We start from the raw sequence: 17865 nt of genomic DNA, 5'->3' as shown, positions 1-17865 counted from the left end.
GGGAGAGGAACACGAGACGACCAATTGTGAAGCAGCGCTGGCGAGGGCTGAGTCAATCGAAGGCCAAGGCAGGCAGGGTCCCGCCCTTTGCAGGCCCGACCCTCTTAGGGAAGAGGAAGCGCCTTTACTAGCTGGAGCGGCCAGGATCGGAGCGGAGAAGGGCTGGGCGATCGCGTGACGTCATCTGTGGGCGGGGCCACCTGGGGACGGGATTAGGTCACTCTTGGGAGGCGTGCCGCACAGGGGGGACCCGCGCGCTGGAGAATTGGCTCCCGGCTTTATGTTCTGGAATGGACCACGGAGCAGCACAGAGGAATGGGTCCTGACGCAATGGGCTGTCCGGGGCATGGACGCCCTGACTGATTGGGGAGGGTCCTCCCGGGCCCCATGAGAGACGCGGATCCCCACTCCCGTGGCGGGGGATCCCTACTGAGCGGTCCCTTTGGAGGACGGAGGTCCCTGTGGGGGATGGAGGTCATAATTTACGGAGTCACATGGAGGACTGGGGTGGTGACAGCTGCATAGAGGACGAAGTCCTGACTAAAGGGACCCTCTGAGGCACGGGAGAATGGGGTTCTCCACTGATCAGGGCCCACGAGGGATGGAGGTCCCGATCCGAGGGCTCCACAGAGGACGTGGGTCCTCATCGAGCACCACTTGGACGCGGTTCTGACTGATCGGTCCCCCCTAGGTGGGCTCCGTGCGTGAGGGACCCCTCTCCCCGAATGGACAGCTCCCCTGCCCAACTCCACAGAGATCAGCACCCCGCCTCGCTGGGCTGAATGGAGTCGTGAAGGCTCAGAGGAGGGACAAATTGGGGACACCTGACCAGCCGGGCTGCATGGGACAGGACAGCCCCAGGACAGCTGTCGCCCCTCCTTTCGCGCGGGGCCGGATTGGGGGCGGTGCCTGGCGGGGGTGGGCGGGCCCAGCAGCGGGGGGAGGGGGCCGCAGTCGCGGGTTCGTGGGCGGCGGGACGCACCGGGCTGGGGGCTGGGGTGGGACCCGGCGTGCGCCATGGAGCTGCTGTCCGCGCTGAGCCTGGGCGAGCTGGCGCTCAGCTTCTCTCGGGTGCCACTCTTCCCCGTCTTCGACCTCAGCTACTTCATCGTCTCCATCCTCTACCTCAAGTATGAGCCAGGTGAGCCCGGGCGGAGGGCTGGAGGGGGCTGGCTTCGCGGGGCGGGGGCGAGGAGGGGGAAGTAAGTCCTGGATCGTGGCGGGTGACGGGAGACGGGTTCGGGAGCGCAGGCAGGTGCTGGGATCGCGGGGTTCTCCCGTACCGGGGTGGGAGAACCGTGGAGAAACGTGAGGGAGGGCAAGGAGATGTTAGGGCTGGGGGAGGGGAAGCAGATGGGGGCAGGAGGGAAGGAGAGGAGCCTGAGAGTTCAGAGGAACAGGTGTTGGGGAGTTTGCAGGGAGAGAAGGCAGGGGTTCTAGTAGGGTCGGGTCGCATGAAGTTGGGTAAGGGGCGTGGGTCGTGGTGAGGGGGCAGTCGGGGTGGGCGCTGCGCGCTAGGCCAGATGTCTTGGCCGCCCGCAGCAGTGACCTCCCTCCTTGCCCTTGGCTTGGGAGCCGGAGCGGCAGCTGAGTGTCTATATTAGGGCCGGTCGCGCCGGGGTCAGTTTCAGAGAAAGTGACACCGGTGCCCCCTCCCCGCTGCCGCTCTGGGGCTCCCTCCCCGCCCTGCCCCCCAGGGAGGCTGCGCTGGATCTCTGCTCCCTGCCGGAATTCTTCCAGCTCTGGCCCCCATCCTTTCCACTTACTGAGCGGAACCGGCCCTGGGGTGGGGTAATTTGGGGTCAGCCTTCTCCCACCAGCTCCAGACCCCCAGGGAGAATCGCAGAGGGGAAGACCTAGCTTCTCAGATTTAAACACACACACACACACACACACACACACACACACACACACACACACACCATTTTTAAAATGAGGATAAATGGCCTCCACAGAATGTGTTCTATTTTTATACAAGGTTCAGGGACTAGTTATTGTTCTCCTAGTATTTTAATTATTCTAGTCACACCAGCAAACTAAATGGACGGTAGAATTTAGCTTTAGAAAAAAGATTAATCACCCAAAACTTTGTGACCCTTTCTCCCACTTAGATGTAAATTACCCCATAGTCTCTTCTCAGAATGGAAATAGTTTTTTTTAAAATGATAAAAATAGGTGCTCCTGTTTATTTTAAAATCAAGCCGAAAAGCACAAAGGAAAAAAGAGAGAATTACAGTTGATGTGGTGGCCACCCTTCCAGACCTCCCTTCTCTGCACTTATAACCCCCAGAGTTATGAATGTAAACCCACGATCTTATGCAAAGAGTATCGTACTCTGCTTGCCAAGTGTTTTTGTTCCATTTTATTTTTGCCAGTCCACAGGCCAGAGCCTATTTTTTAAAAAGCTTTTCTATAGATCAGTTACTTTGCAAAGCAAAATAAGCTTTGTATTGTCCATGGCATGACCACGGGTCTGCATTTCCTGAATAGGGATGAATTCCTGGTGGCTCAGGCCAGTCTCAAGGTGAGTACAGAACCCAGCACACCTAAGGAAATCTCAGAAATGTAGGACACAGGTGTCTGGAGGAAAGGGGTCTCCAGGCTGGCTGGGAGGATGCAGGAGGGGTCAGGACATTCTTACTGGAGTCACAGAGTAAGTCCTCTGAACTAGAAGTTTGAAGGTTCCTGAAGGTTAAGAGGGTTCAATGGTTCTCAACTCTAGCTGCACGTTTGAGCCTCCTGGGGGCTCTCAAACCCTCCAATTGACTCAGAATATCTGGGGAGGGGCTCTGGTATCCTCCCGTTTGAAGTTCCCCTCCCCCAGTCATTGCTGTCTACTGTCAAGGTTGAGAACCCCGGACCCAGTACAACTTCCTCCTTTTGTAACTGGGGAAATAGGAAACGGGGGAAGCTAATTTACATACGCAATGAGCCTCTTGTCCTGTGGCTGGTAGATGCTGGTGCTGGGATTCCAACCCAGGTCTGTTTGACCCCAAGAATCACTAGGATTACTCTGGAGTACTTGCTTCCCCTTGGAAAAGCAAGGCGTTGGACTTCGCTGTTAGCACGCCCCCGCCCCGCCTGCCTCCACCCCGTGTTGGTGGTTCTGCTGAGCCTTTGTAAAGATCTCTACTCAGAATCCATGTACAGTTTGCAGGAGCAGGTTAGAATTTGCAGAATCCCTTCAGAAATGAAGCATTTCCAGACAGTGACAGCAGAACATGAAACTGAATGCAGCGCCCTGGACTCACCGGGTCCTGGGCAATTGCACAGGTAGCACTCTCAAAGATGAGAGCCAGGCCACCTTTAAGGAAAAATCTCCAAACTGGGAGTGATTCTGCCTCTAGCACAGGCTGCTACTGAGTCTCCATGAGCTTCAGTTTGCTCATCTGTGAAATGGGCGCATTGGTAAAATAATCCTGGACTCCCTTTCCTAGCTGTTGTGAGATCTATTGCGAACTTTGTCAATGGTAGGGTCTAAGGCACTTGAGAAAGGTACTTACAATTATTTTTAAGGCAGTGAGGGAATGTGTTTCCTGGGATGCAGGCATTTTCTGGGTCAGACTTTCCTGAGAATGAAGATGAAGCTGGGAGTGTGGTCCTCAAGTGAACAGCATCTGTGTCCCCTGGGAGCTGGATAAGAAAGGCAGAATGCCAGGCCCACCCCTGACCCAGACATGCATTTGAATAAGATCTCCATAAGCACACTAACGTTTGAGAAGTGATGAACTGTAAGAGGCTGGGGCTCCTTTTTAAAAAAATTCTTTTTATTGACTTCAAAGAGAGGAAGGGAGAGGGAGAAAGAGATAGAAGCATTAATGATGAGAGAGAATCATTGATCAGCTGCCTCCTGCATGCCTCCACTGGGGATAGGGCATGTGCCCTGACTGGGAATTGAACTGTGACCTCCTGGTTCATAGGCCAACACTCAACCACTGAGCAACACTGGCTTGTCTGGGGCTCCTTATTAAACCAAGAGTTGCTTCCTGGGGCAGGGGGTTTGGGTCTGGCTCACTTCCAGGACCCCCAGCTCTATGCAAGAAGACAGGAGGAAGCAGTGGGTGCTGGCTGTTGCCTGCATTATGGAAGGAAGGAAGGAAGGAAGGAAGGAAGGAAGGAAGGAAGGAAGGAAGGAAGGAAGGAAGGAAAGAAGGAATTATAATCCTGGTTACCTTAGGCCTGACCCATCCAAAGAACTTTTCAGACCAGTGGTCCTCAGATTAGACATACTTTGAGAGCTTTTAAAAATCATCTAGGCAACATCCCTTCATCATTTATTTTATTTTATTTTTAAAAAATATATATATATTATTGATTTTTACAGGGAGGAAGGGAGTGGGATAGAGAGCTAGAAACGTCGATGAAAGAGAAACATTGACCAGCTGCCTCCTGCACACCCCCTACTGGGGATGTGCCCGCAACCAAGGTATATGCCCTTGACCGGAATCGAACCTGGGACCTTCCAGTGCGCAGGCCGACGCTCTATCCACTGAGCCAAACCGGTTTCGGCAACATCCCTTCATCATTTAAATCAGAATCAATGGGGGTAGCACCAGCATCAGTATTTTATTTCCTATAGAGCAGTTACTTTGCAAAGCAAAATAAGCTTTGTATGTTATAGCATGACTATGGGTCTGTATTTCCTGTATGGGGATGAATTCCTGATGGCTCAGGCCAGTCCCGTCCCAAGGTGAGTACAGAATCCAGCACACCTTAGGAAATCTCAAACCATGGAGCAGGAGCCTCCCAGGAATGTAGGACACACGCATCTGGAGGCATGGGTCTCCAGGCTGGCTAGGAGGATGCAGGAGGGGTCAGGACATTCCTACTGGAGCCACAGAGTAAGTCCTCTGAACTAGAAGTTTTACCAATACAACACGTTTTACAAAATGCTTTTATCTTATCACAGCATTTAAACATTTTCTAAAATGTATTTTTCAGTTATAATATTATATTAGTTTCGGGTGTTTTAAGGTTCCCCACATGAGACCCAGGTCTCCTCCACCAATGTTTCCCAACCTTGGCACTATTGATGGTTAGAACTAGACCATTCTCTGTGATGGGGGCAGTTCTGTGCATTGCAGGGTGTTTTACAGCATCCCTGGCCTCTACCCACTAGCTGCTGATCATTTTACTGTCTCCATAGTTCTACAACCAACACTGTCCCCATACATTGCCAATGTCCCAGATATTTGCTCCCAGTTGAGAACCATTGATCTAGACTGAATCAGGTGACCGATGGGAAGCAATAAATCAGCTGTGAGGACCGTGCCCAGGTGAGATGCAGCCAGGTTCTTCTCCACCTGGTTGGGGCTGGAACCATCAGAACTGGTTTTTCCAGGGAAGCTGGAAATGTGATTTGGCTATTGGAACACTTCTTTTTTTTCTTCTTGTTTTCTTTTATTTAAATTAATAGACTATTTCTAGAGCCATTTTAGATCTAGATCAAAATTAATCTGAAACGACAGTTTCTATATATTACTGACCACCCCCATCACATACACATAGCCTTTCCCACCATCAACATTCTCCACTAGAGTGGTACATTTGTTATAATTAATAAACCAACATAATTATCAACATTGTTATTATCATGTAATTATTATCATAGATTGACAACATCGTTATCAACCAATCTATAGTTTACATTAGGAATCTTTGGTGGTGTACATTTATGAATTTTGACAAATGTATAATGACATGTACTCGCCATTATAGTATCATACGGAATAGTTTTACTGCCTTAAAAATCCCCTGTGCTCCACCTATTCATTACACTCCCCTACCCTCCACCTGGAACCCCCACCAATCTCTGATCTTTCTTCTTTGTTAAATATGTTTTTGTTGATTTCAGAGAGAGGAAGGGAGAGGGAGAGAGAGATAGAAACATCAATGATGAGAATCATTGCTCAGCTGCCTCCTGCACGCCCCCTACTGGGGATGGAGCCAAATCTCGGGTATGTGCCCTGACTGAGAATGGAACAGTGACCTTCTGGTTCCTGGGTTGATGCTCAACCTCTGAGCCACACCAGCCAGGCAACCTCTGATCTTTTTACTGTCTCCATAGTTCTACCTTCCCCCGATTGTTAGACTCATGCAATCTGTATCCTTTTCAGACTGGCTCCTTTCACTCAGTAATATGCATTTAGGGTTCCTCCACATCTTTTTGTGGCTTGATAGGTCATTTCTTTTTACTGTTAAATAATATTCCATGGTATGGATGTACTACAGTTTAATTATTAAACCACTGAAGGACATCTTGGCTGCAGTTTGAACATTTAAAAAATTCTGTGTGGGTACCAGGCCAGTGTGGCTCAGTGGTTGAGCATCGACCCATGAACCAGGAGATTGAGGTTCCGTTCCCCATCAGGACACATGCTCAGGTTGCAGGCTCAATCCCCAGTAGGGGGCGTGCAGGAGGCAGACGAGCAATGATTCTCTCTTATCATTGATGTTTCTCTCTCTCTCCCTCTCCCTTCCTCTCTCTGAACTCAATAAAAGCATATTTAAAAAACAATCCTGTGTGAGCTAAGAGAACACTTTCTTGATCTCTGGTTTGAATTGTAAGCTTTTTGAGGGCAGAGGGCAGCTCATCTCCAACCTTGCAAGGCAGGGACTACCAACTCCTACAAGGAAGGAAACTGAGGCAGAGAGCTTTGCTCAAAGGCTCAAAAAAAAGAGGATTTAGAGTTGCTGAGAGATTGTCAGTATACCTCATATGTTTAGACCTCAAACTAAATAGCACCAAATGAGGGGCAGTGCTGAAAATGCCCTGGGGGACCTGCTAGCACTTCCCTGCCATGGGAATGTCATGGAGCCCATCAAGGAGACCTGATCAGGTCTCCTCCTCCCTCTAAGGCAGAGCTGATTTTTATAAATCCATCCACTAGAATTTCCACCCACAGGTACTTTCCATTTCAGTTCAGTTCCAAGAATAACTCCCACGTAATTACTAGGCACTAAGCAATTCTTTTCCTCCTCACAGGCACACTGGGGTGACCAACTCAGCCAGGTTTGCCCAAGATAAGAATCCAAAGTCCCATGTCCCCGGAACTCTTAGGTCCCAGGCAAACTGGGATAGCACCTAAGCAGATAAGCCAGGCGAGGGCAGAACTTTGGTGGCAAACCTGGGGTTGAAACTTATATTTTGCTGCTTCTGGGTGCTATCCCCAAACCAAGGAGTGTGGCAAAGGGAAGGAGCTAGGGGGACTGTTTTTCAGCCCCTGCCTTGCTATGGGTCTTCAGGGCAGGTTGTATCCATCAGCCTCAGTCTTCTCATCTGTGGCAACGGGGAGACTGTTCCTGTCCTTCCAGGATTGCCAGGAGGGTATTGATAATGATAAAAAACATGACGATTATAATGCACACTGCATTGATTCATCAATACAACTCCATGAATGGGGTACTCCCATTCTCTCTCTCTTTTTGTTAATCCTCACCCGAGAACATGCTGAGCGAGAGCGAGAGCGAGAATGAGAATCCATGGGAGAGAGAAACATCTATTTATTTATTTTTATTATTATTTTTTTTTACAGAGAGGAAGGGAGAGGGATAGAAAGCTAGAAACATCGATCAGCTGCCTCCTGCACACCCCCTACTGGGGATGTGCCCGCAACCAAGGTACATGCCCCTGACTGGAATCGAACCTGGGACCTTTCAGTCCGCAGGCCGACGCTCTATCCACTGAGCCAAACCGGTTTTGGCGAGAAACATCTATTGGTTGTCTTCCATACGCTCCCCAAGTAGGGATCAAACCTGCAAACCAGGTGTGTGCACTGACTGGGAATCAAACTTGCAACCTTTCGGTGCACAGAACGAAGGCTCAATCAAATGAGCCTCATTCTCTTGACAGCAGAGGAAACAGAGGTTGGGGAGGGAGCAGTCATTTGCCCAAGGCCATGCCTGAGTGAGTGCAGAGCCAAAACCCAGGCGTGTGACTTTATTTTAATTAGGACTCACCATGGTACAAATATGGAACCTGCTTTACTCCTGCGAAACCCAGGTCCTCACCCCTACTCCCCAGTCTCAGTCCCTGGGATAGCCCCAGAGGGCACCCAAAAGACCCTGGAAAGAATTCAACCCCTGGGGGCTATTTTTAAACACAGAGTATCCATTTCTGCAAAACATGGGTGCCTCACCTGACCTGGTCCCTGCAGGCCCCACCAGCTGCTCCGAAGGATTAGCGCTCAGCTGGCAGGGTTTTAAATAGACACTCCAGCGAAGAGAACTCTGCTTTCTTAAATCCTGTAACTAAATCTTTAAATACTGAGACTTTAGGATACTCTGACAGGGAAAAGATGCGCATGGTGCAAGTAACTACATGGTGAGATTGAGGAAGGAAAATTTGGTTCTGATCATCGTTAGGAGTCGAGCAAAGAAGGGATTAAGGGGTTGCACCTGACAGAAGGAAAGGGCCACACAGAGAAAAAATAAGTTTGTCCAAGATCACATGGTTAGTTGGTGGGGATGGCAAAGAGGAAGGGGAGGGTGTTGATGACTTACTCTAAAACAACTTTTATTAGGCATGCTTTCTCATTATAAAATGTAGTATATGCAAGAGAATGGTTAAATAACTTGTGATCTAGTTCTATGATGGAACATTATACAACAGTAAAAAATGAATATTATTTTTAAAAATATTGTGCTCAGTGAAAAAGACACATGCAAAAGGCCATATAATACAGGGGTGGGCAAAAGCAGATTTACATTTGTAATACAAATAAACAATACAGTGATTAATAAATAACAATACAAGAATAAAACTCTGTTTTGTGTACTCATATCTCTAAACCTACTTTGCCCACCTCTGTATTTCCATCTACATGTAATATATAAGTTTTAGGACATTTTTATCACCCCAAAAGGAAATCCCATTGCTATTAACTGTCACTCCCCATTACCCCTCCCCCAGCCCCTGCCAAGCACTAATTTGCTTTCTGTTTCTATGGATTTGCCGGCTCTGGACATCTATATGTATAAACAGGGAATATGCTAATTAGCCGGGCGTCACAACTGCTTAGGAGGAGGCTGCATCACGACCTCTCAGGAGGAGCTGTGCACGCAGATGAGCGGGAGGGGACTGCATGCCGCCCCCAGGCCCATCAGCCGCGGGGAGGCTGGGGCTGGGGGTGGGCCTGAGTGGAGACACAACACACAGGAGCGCCTGCCCCCACCCCATCGGACACAACAAACAGCTGGCTTTATGCGGGTCTGGGGCGGGTCCCGGCCGCCCGCGAGGTGCCTCCACATGCGATTTCAATCCCACGCTGGGCCTCTAGTTTCATATAAATGGTATCATACAATATATGTCTTATGGCTTTTTTGTGTCTGGCTGCTTTCACTTAGCATGTTTTCAAGACTCATCTATGTTGTAGTATCTATCAAGACTTCATTCCTGCCCTTGCCAATGTGCCCAGTGGTTAGAGCATTGGCCTGCACACTGAAGGGTTGAAGGTTTGATTCCTGGTCAAAGGGCACGTCAGGTACCTGCATTGCAGATTCAATCACCAGGCAGTCAGGATGAGTGCAGGAGGCAACCAATCACTGTGTCTCACATCAGTGTTTCTCTCTCCCTCCCTCCCACCCCCCCAAAGACTTTATTCCTTTTCTAAAATTAATTTATTTTCCAATTACAGTTGACATACAATATTATATTACTTTCATGTGTACAATATAGTCACTAGACATTTATCTACCTTGCAAAGTAATCACTCCAATAAGGACTTCATTCCTTTTTAAGGCTGAATAATGTTCCATTGTATGGATATGACACATTTCGTATCTATATGTCATTTGATGGACACTGAGGATGTTTCCAACTTTTGATGATTATGCTGCTATGAATATGGACTTTTTTAAAAAAAAGTTTTTATTGATGTTTAGAGAGAGCGGAAGGGAGAGGTAGAGAGAGGGAGAGAAATATCAATGTGAGAAACATTGATCGGCTGCCTCCGGCACGTCCCCTACTGAGGATCAAGGCCACAACCTGGGCTTGTGTCCTAACCAGGAATCGAACTGGCGACCTTTTGGCGCCTGGGACAATACTCAACCAACTGAGCCACACTGACTGGGCAATATATCTTTCTGAGGTCCACAGTTCAATTCACACACCTTCTCTGTCTGTCTGGAATATTATTGAGCCTTAAAAAGAGGAAATTCTGACACATGCTACAACATGGATGAACCTTGAGGACATGAAATAAGCCAGTCACAGAAAAAAAGCCAAACACTTTACGATTCCACCCCTTTATCCCCTGCCTCCCAGGAGCAGTGGAGCTGGCCCGGCGCCACCCCATGGCATCCTGGCTGTGTGCCATGCTGCACTGCTTCGGGAGTTACATCCTGGCTGATCTGCTCCTCGGGGAGCCCCTGATCGACTACTTCAGCAACAACTCCAGCGTCCTGCTGGCCTCCGCTGTCTGGTAAGCATTGCCAGGCTGGCAGGGTGTGGGAGAGCAGAGCTGGAGGTCCGGGGTGACCCATTCACCAGAGAGGAGGGAGGCGGGAGGGACTGGGATCCAACAGCACAACCTCCACAGTGGTCCTGCAGCCACTGCTCTGTTGCTCCGCTCTGTCCTTAGCCAGGCACGCAAGAAGGATACAACCTCACCTCCCAGGGCCCCCAGAATCTCTCCCCCTGATGCTTGGCATTCTCTCCCCGAAGGTACCTGATTTTCTTCTGTCCCCTGGACCTCTTTTACAAGTGTGTCTGCTTCCTGCCTGTGAAACTCATCTTTGTGGCCATGAAGGAGGTGGTGAGAGTCCGAAAGATCGCTGTGGGCATCCACCACGCCCATCACCACTACCACCACGGGTGGTTCGTCATGATTGCCACTGGCTGGGTCAAAGGTAAACAGGACCATAATGATGACAACCGAAAATCACCCAGTTGAGAACCCTGGTCCAATGGTACATATTGGGCAGCCAGGCTGAGGGGTATCAGGACTGCTGCAGGGGTCCAAGCTCCCCATTAGCCCACACCTTTAGAGCAAATGAGAAGATTCTTCCAGAAATTTAACTGTCAAAGGTAAATAGGACAATGATGAAACAATGACAGCTGATCCCCAGAGCAGGGTTTCTCAGTGGTGGCACTACTGACATTTGGTGCTGGATCATTCTCTGAGGTGGGGGCCATCCTATGAATGGCCAGGTGTTGAGCAGCATCCTTGGCCCCCACCCACCAATAGCACCCCCCCTCCCCAGTTGTGACATCCAAAAATGTCTCTAGACATGGTCAAATGCCTCCTCGGGGACAAAATCACCTCAGTTGTGAGCCCCTGGTGCAGTGATGCAGGTCAGGAACTCCAGCTCACAGCTGCTCCTGGAGAGGATATTCTTTATATATATATATATATTTTATTGATTTTTTACAAAGAGGAAGGGAAAGGGATAGAGAGTTAGAAACATCGATTCAGCTGCCTCCTTCACACCCCCTACTGGGGATGTGCCTGCAACCACGGTACAAGCCCTTGACCGGAATCAAACCTGGGACCCTTCAGTCCAAAGGCCAATGCTCTATCCACTGAGCCAAACCGGTTAGGGCTAGAGAGGGTATTCTTTCTGGAAATGTAACCATTGTGTCTCCACGAAGCCTATACTAATTCCCCGGGGATGTAGCATGCCTCCCCGGGGGCACGTGGTTTGAGAAAGACTGAGAGCTCAGAGTCCTGAGGAGAGAGGCTATGTGTAGGGGGTCCCCTGGAAGCCTCATGCGCAGCTCAGGGTCCTGGATTGGGAGCCTCAGGGCAGACAGCCCAGATTGGTCCAAGCCTTTCAGGTGGGGTATTAGCTTGATTCCTTCATGCTTGTTTTGCTCCAAATGTGCTGCTGTGTGACCTTCAGCACGACTCTGCCTGCTCTGAGCATGTTTCCTCACCTGCAACTGATCCTCACACACCCAGGCTCATTGTCCCCCTGGAGAGGACTCCAGGAGCGGAGAGTCTGCTTCCTGGGGAATGCAGCCAAGAAGGAAGCTGGGGGCGGCGGGTTCATTCAGAAGCACCCTGTTTCGTAGGCTCTGGTGTTGCCCTCATGTCCAACTTTGAGCAGCTGCTCCGAGGGGTCTGGAAGCCAGAGACGAACGAGATCTTGCACATGTCCTTGTGAGTACCCCGTCCTCCCCGCCTGTTCCTCCTGTGCCCCCTGGACCTGTCCCTGGATTGGATACTTCTGGTAACTTGGAGGTCTGGCTCCTGATTCTGCCTTCCAAAAGCTTCCAGAGGACATGTCTGGGGGAACCCAGAGAGGGAACCACAACTCTGCCTAGGGGACAGGGGCAGGCAGAGATGCAGGGAAATCAGATACTTTGGGGGTTTTGAAGAGTGAATAGGAGTTTTCTGGCAAAGAAGGAGCCTCTGATTCAGAGGCCATCACTTCTGCCAAGTCAGAAAAACAGCAACAATCCTGCCTGGTTCTGCAGAGTAGGCGTGCACAGGTGGGTGGGAGCGTGGGGCATGGAGTGTGGGAATGTGGCTGGAGCTCAGTGAATGGTGGGCAGGGCCAGACTGCAGCATCCAGGACCTACCCCAGAACCCGCACTGCATTTAGCCTAATGCATTTTTAAAAAGACTTCACAGGGTCAGGCTAGTTAAATTTTCTCCCAATCTACAATAAGTGAGACTATAGCTATTAAAATATGACAAAACTAAAAGGCTTACCCAAAGGCCAATGAAAATTGCCTGTTGTTTTACACTTTGGAGAATGTGGCTTTATCTCGTTTCATCTCCACAAGAAATCTGTTCCCACCCTCAGTTCACTGACAGAGAAATAGGGCCCAGATGGTTGCATCGCCTGCTACTAAGCAGGCAAGTGGCTTCCCCTCTGGGATTCTCATCAGCTGAGGGGAGGGTTCCATGGAATCACAGACATAACCCCTGGCCCTGGCCCTGGCACCTGGTGAGTGCTTTGGCAAGATCATCGTTAGGTACATGTAATGAGTGGCAGACATCAGGAGCAGAAGTCATGGGTCTGTCTCTTGCAACAAGTTAAAGATCTGAGAAACCTAGCCTGCAAGGAAGAAAAAGAAAGCTAAGAAAAATGGTTTGTTGTAACCCCACATCCTGGGGAGTGTGCTGTTTGGGGGTCCCTGAGACCACCCTCGGGTTTGATGATTCGCTAGGACTCACAGAACTCGGCAAAGCCCTTTTGCTCGGGGTTACAGTTTATTACAGGATACAGGTTAAAATGAGCAAAGCTAAGGTACACATGGGGCAGCATCCAGAGGAGACGGGCTGAGCCTCTGGCTGTCCCCTCTCAGTGGAGCTGCGTGGACGGCGCCTGTTTCTCCCAGCATCCCTGTGTGACTATGTGCACTGAATAGTCACAGCGAACTTCCCAACTCTCGTGTCCCGGGATTTATTGGGGCTCCGTGACACAGACATAGCTGACCACCTGCATGACTGACCTCAGCCTCCAGCTCCCCTAAAAGTTGAGCTGATACCACATGGCCCAAGATCCCCACCGTAAATCACACGCTTACTCTCTGGTGTGACCCAAAGTCCCCAAGGAAACAAAGACTCCTGTCACATGGGACACGCCCAGCTTAGAGGACATCCCCCAGGCTCCAGAGACAAAGGCCAGATCTCTCTCTGAGTCAAGTTAACCCTTTACTGCACAGAGACACCACCTCCTCCATGCCGTGCAGGTGTTTTCCCATTTCACACTCAGCCAAGGGGAGCTGGGGTGGCTGGGGGCAGGCAGAGAAGGGGGTCTGGGACAGAGGTCCAAAGGCCTGAGCCGTGCCATGCCTCCCAGTAACCATGGCTGTCCCCTGCAGCCCCACCAAGGCCAGCCTGTATGGAGCTGTCCTCTTCACCCTCCAGCAGACCCGCTGGCTCCCGGTGTCCAAAGCCAGTCTCATCTTTATCTTCACCATGTTCATGGTGTCCTGTAAGGTAAGCCTTCCTGTCCTGACCCACGCCCACCTGCACTTTCCTGTCCAAGAAAGGAGAACCCTAAGTGGAGATGGAGGCCGGGACCTTGCCTGTAGGTCTGTGCATGGAAGAGCCAGCAGGTGGGCTTGGGAGTGAGGGAACAAGTCTTTCCCGGCAGAAGGCCCAGCCTAGGAAAAGCTGAGAGGGAGACAGGAGTGTGCAGGGACTGTGTGCCTTGGGTGTGGAGAGCAGAGGGACAGGTACCCTCAGGGAAGGTACCCTCAGGATGCTGGGCTACACCAAGAATTGTGCTGGTCTGATCATCAGGCCTTGAGTTGGGGTCTCCCCACCCTCCAGGAGGGGCCATATTCTCCTCCCTCCCTGTGGAGCTGGTATGGAGGTACAAAGGCCTGAGCCGTCAAAAGAGAATCAGTGACTCCAGGCCAGGCAGCGCTCCTCCCTGAGCCCAGGTGTGGGAGTATTTCTGGGGAGAGAGGGACCAGCTCTCCCGCTGAGAGCCAGCATTGTCTTGGTTTTAGCACCAAAAGTTCCACAGCCCCGGACAGTTAAGTCACCCTCCTGAGGGTGAGGGGTTATGCAGCCAGAGGGCTGGGTGTGGCGTCCCTCTGACCTTGATCTGGCTGATCTTCTTTCCCCCCACCCCCTTGGCTTTCTCTCTCCATCTCTCTCTGTCGCTCTGCTGTCCCCCTGCCCCCCTGCCACCCCTCCTCAGGTGTTCCTGACAGCCACCCACTCCCACAGCTCCCCTTTCGATGTTCTGGAGAGCTATATCTGTCCCGTGCTGTTTGGGACGGCCTTGGTGGGTGACCATCACCACGACAACCACGGTGGGGCCCATGGAGGGTCCCACGGTGGCAGTGGGCCCGGCTCCCCGCACTCCGCCATGGCCACCAAGTCCAAGGAGGAGCTGAGTGAGGGCTCCAGGAAGAAGAAAACCAAGAAGGCAGATTAGTCAGAGGCCCACGGGGCTTGTGGGGTGCTGGGGAGAAGACCCAGACCCAGAACCTTCAGAGTCAGGGGTGGGGGAGGTGTCTTGGGCTCATTTGTCCCCTCTCCAGGCCTCACCTTCCCTGTCCGCAAACTGGGGCCCTTAGCCCACCCTCTGGGGCTGATGTGAGGGGTTAGATGAGATATGGGGTAAAGGGCGTTTGTAGGAATGGGATTTCTCTCTGTGGAACCCCTGTCGAGCCAGATTTGGGGGAGGGGGGGCACAGAATCATGGCAGTGGCTCCAGCCAGAAACACTGGCAGTTATGTTCTTGGCTCTATTATTTCCTTCTAAAATTATGTTTTGACTGTATTTCAAGCATTATTGAGACATTTATTTGATGGATGATTCCTGAGTACCTTCTGCGAGACAGCTGCTGTGATTGCCACATCTTGCTGACTCCTCCTGGGCGTCCCGGGGCAAGGGGCCTCCTTCTCTGAGCCTTGCGCTCCCCATCTGTGTAATGGGGTTCCCTGGCCCTCCTCTGCACAAGAGCTGATGTGAGGCTGGACATGAGCCAGCCTTCCGTGCTCAGAGGCACCGTGCAGTCAGCAGGAGGGCCACGGCAGGTGTTCCCTGTGCTTGAGGACTGCTTTGTGCTTTAGATCGTTTGTGTTTGTGGGTTGGAGACCCCCACAAGGTACGTGGCAGGAAGGAGGCCTTCAGTAGACACATCTAGGCCAGACTTGAGAATATGGGAGGGGGGGAAAGGCTTGTTCTGATCCTTGGCTTCGGGCTACCCCTAAACCAAAGAAATACAGCTGGCTGAGCGGGGGTTCCAGGGTCCAGCTATGTCCAGGGGGCTCCAAGCACTCGCTGTTGGGCCCTGGAAGCATCAGGCCTTCCTCATGCCGGCTCTTTGCTGCTCATTTAGTCACTCAACAAACGTGTTTCCGCCTACTCTGCCAAGCCTTGCGCTGCTGCTGGGCAGGCTGGGAACTTGCTTCTGGGTGAATAAGGAGGATGGTAGCTGAAGGCTCCTCCCAGCTGCCTTCATCTAATCCTAGGTCACCAGGATGTCTGAGAGAGGTGGGTAGATTGAATATGGCCAGTCGTGGGTGGGAGTTTGGGCCCAGACCAGGCCAGCCAGAGGCTGCCCTCTGCACATGGGTGCTCTGAGTGTGCTCAGGGCATTAGCCTGCAGCTGCTTCAAGACTGTCTTGGAGTTATTGGGGTCCCAGGTGTTGCCCAGCTGCTGGGAATGTGCCTTGATCTGGTGATACCTGGGAGCTGGGTGGGTCCTAAGACTGTAAGGCCCTGAATTCATCCTCTTGCAAGTCCATCAAGGCTCGGCATGAAGGTTCAGCAAATAAATCTGTTGTGAGAGAATCCTGTTGGCTTGTCTGATTCATTCCTGATTTTTTCCTAGAGATGCTCAGAGTTTCCCGGAGAAGGAGGCTCATGGTAGCTCTTGATCGCCAGTGGGAAATAGTGGCTGTGGGTGAGGTCTGGGTTCAAAGTTTTGCTCTACCACCAACAGGTCATGGGGCCTCCCCTTTTCCAAGCCCGTTTGCTTCTTGGGAAAAGGGGGTGATAATTATCATTGTCCCTCAAAGATAGGTGGGATTAATTGGAGTGTTTGGGATTTGCAGTTAAGAGTCTGTGCAAGATTCTGTTAATAGAAAAAGACAAGCCACAGACTGGGAGGAAATCTTTGAAAATTATATATCTGATAAAGAATTGTATCCGGAATATATAAAGAATTCTCAAAACTCAAATATAAAAAAACAGCCCAATTTTAAAATGAGCAAAGGACTTGAATGGGCACTTTGCCATAAAGAATATAGAAATAAGCACTCAAAGAGACACTTAACATCCGTGGCCATCGGAAAAATGGGCGGGGAGGTACCACTTCACACTCATGAGGACGGCTAACCATAAAAAGACTGACCATGCCAAGTGCTGGGGAGGATGTGGAGCAACTGGGACTCTCATACACTGCAGACAGTGTAGCCCCTTTGGAAGGCAGTTTGGCAGTTTCTTAAGAAGTTAAAAGTGTACTTATACGACCCAGCATTCCACTCTTGGGTATTCGCCCAAGAGAAGTGAAAGTGTGTCCACACAAAGACATGCACACAAAAGTTCGTAGCAGCTTTTTAAAAAATTGTTGACAGTATTATAGATGTCCCCCATTTTCCCCTTTGCCCCCCTCCACTCACCCCCCTGCCCCACCCAAGGCCTTCCTCACACTATTGTTTATGTCCATGGGCTATGCATATATGCATATATGTTCTTTGGTTAATCTCTCCCCATCCCTCCCACCCCATTCCCTCTGAGAGCTGTCAGTCTGTTCCATGCATCCATGTCTCTGGACCTATTTTGTTCATCAGTTTATTTTGTTCACTAGATTCCACATATAAGTGAGATCATGTGCTATTTGTCTTTCTATGACTGACTTATTTCACTTAGCATAATACTCTCCAGGTCCTGCCATGCTGTTGCAAAGGGTAAAAGATCCTTCTTTTTTATAGCCACACTAGAAGCCTGTTGCAGGAAGAGTCCTGCAAGAATAGGGCTTCCTCGGGCCTATTCCTGCAAGAATAGGGCTTCCTGCGGCTGGAATGAAGCAGAGAAGGGAGCGAAGCCTGCCTCGGCAGGCTTTGCTCCCGTCTCCGCCGACCCGCTTGCTTCCCAGCAGCTTCACTCCTTTCTGCAGCGCTTGGCTTCCTTCTATGCTGTCTTCAGTCTTTGCACGGCACCTGTGTATGCAAATTAACTGCCATCTTTGTTGGGTTAATTTGCATACTCGCTCTGATTGGCTGGTGGGTGTGGCGGAGGGATGGTCAATTTGCATGTTTCTCTTTTATTAGAGTAGATAGTATTCTTTTGTGGAAATGTACCACAGCTTTTTAATCTACTCATCTACTGATAGGCATGCTTAGCTATTCTAAATAACACTGCTATGAACATAGCGGTGCATATATTCTTTCTGAATGGTGTTTCAGGATTCTTAGGATATATTCCCAGAAGTGGGATCACTGGGTCA

The 17865-nt window shown here is 50.6% G+C and overlaps 1 protein-coding gene across 2 annotated transcripts; it reads left to right on the top strand.

Annotated features, from left to right (window-relative positions):
* The first annotated feature begins 973 nt into the window (after positions 1–973).
* On the top strand, positions 974–16201 carry TMEM38A (transmembrane protein 38A). 2 transcript variants are annotated; one of them, XM_008157810.3, is made up of 6 exons: positions 974–1141; positions 10265–10421; positions 10664–10848; positions 12014–12101; positions 13775–13892; positions 14605–16201. In XM_008157810.3, the coding sequence occupies exons 1-6, from the start codon at positions 1018–1020 to the stop codon at positions 14842–14844; spliced, it is 912 nt and encodes a 303-aa protein (XP_008156032.1). In that variant the 5' UTR covers positions 974–1017; the 3' UTR covers positions 14845–16201. The 2 variants fall into 2 exon arrangements, with proteins under 2 accessions (XP_008156032.1, XP_054572802.1); XM_054716827.1 differs by having other exon boundaries at positions 14634–14765.
* Positions 16202–17865: the final 1664 nt, after the last annotated feature.

Source organism: Eptesicus fuscus, chromosome 6, assembly GCF_027574615.1.
Source record: "Eptesicus fuscus isolate TK198812 chromosome 6, DD_ASM_mEF_20220401, whole genome shotgun sequence".
In the NCBI taxonomy this organism is placed as follows: Eukaryota; Metazoa; Chordata; class Mammalia; order Chiroptera; family Vespertilionidae; genus Eptesicus; species Eptesicus fuscus.
Note: the sequence above shows the minus strand (reverse complement) of the source record. Positions and strands in the feature narration are given on the sequence as shown.

Bases quoted from the DNA above. Each gene is read 5' to 3' on its own strand.
- TMEM38A (XM_008157810.3), top strand. From the start codon at position 1,018: ATGGAGCTGCTGTCCGCGCTGAGCCTGGGCGAGCTGGCGCTCAGCTTC. The intron at 1,142-10,264 runs GTGAGCCCGGGC...CCTGCCTCCCAG, and splicing joins CTACCTCAAGTATGAGCCAG to GAGCAGTGGAGCTGGCCCGG. The intron at 10,849-12,013 runs GTAAACAGGACC...CCTGTTTCGTAG, and splicing joins TGCCACTGGCTGGGTCAAAG to GCTCTGGTGTTGCCCTCATG.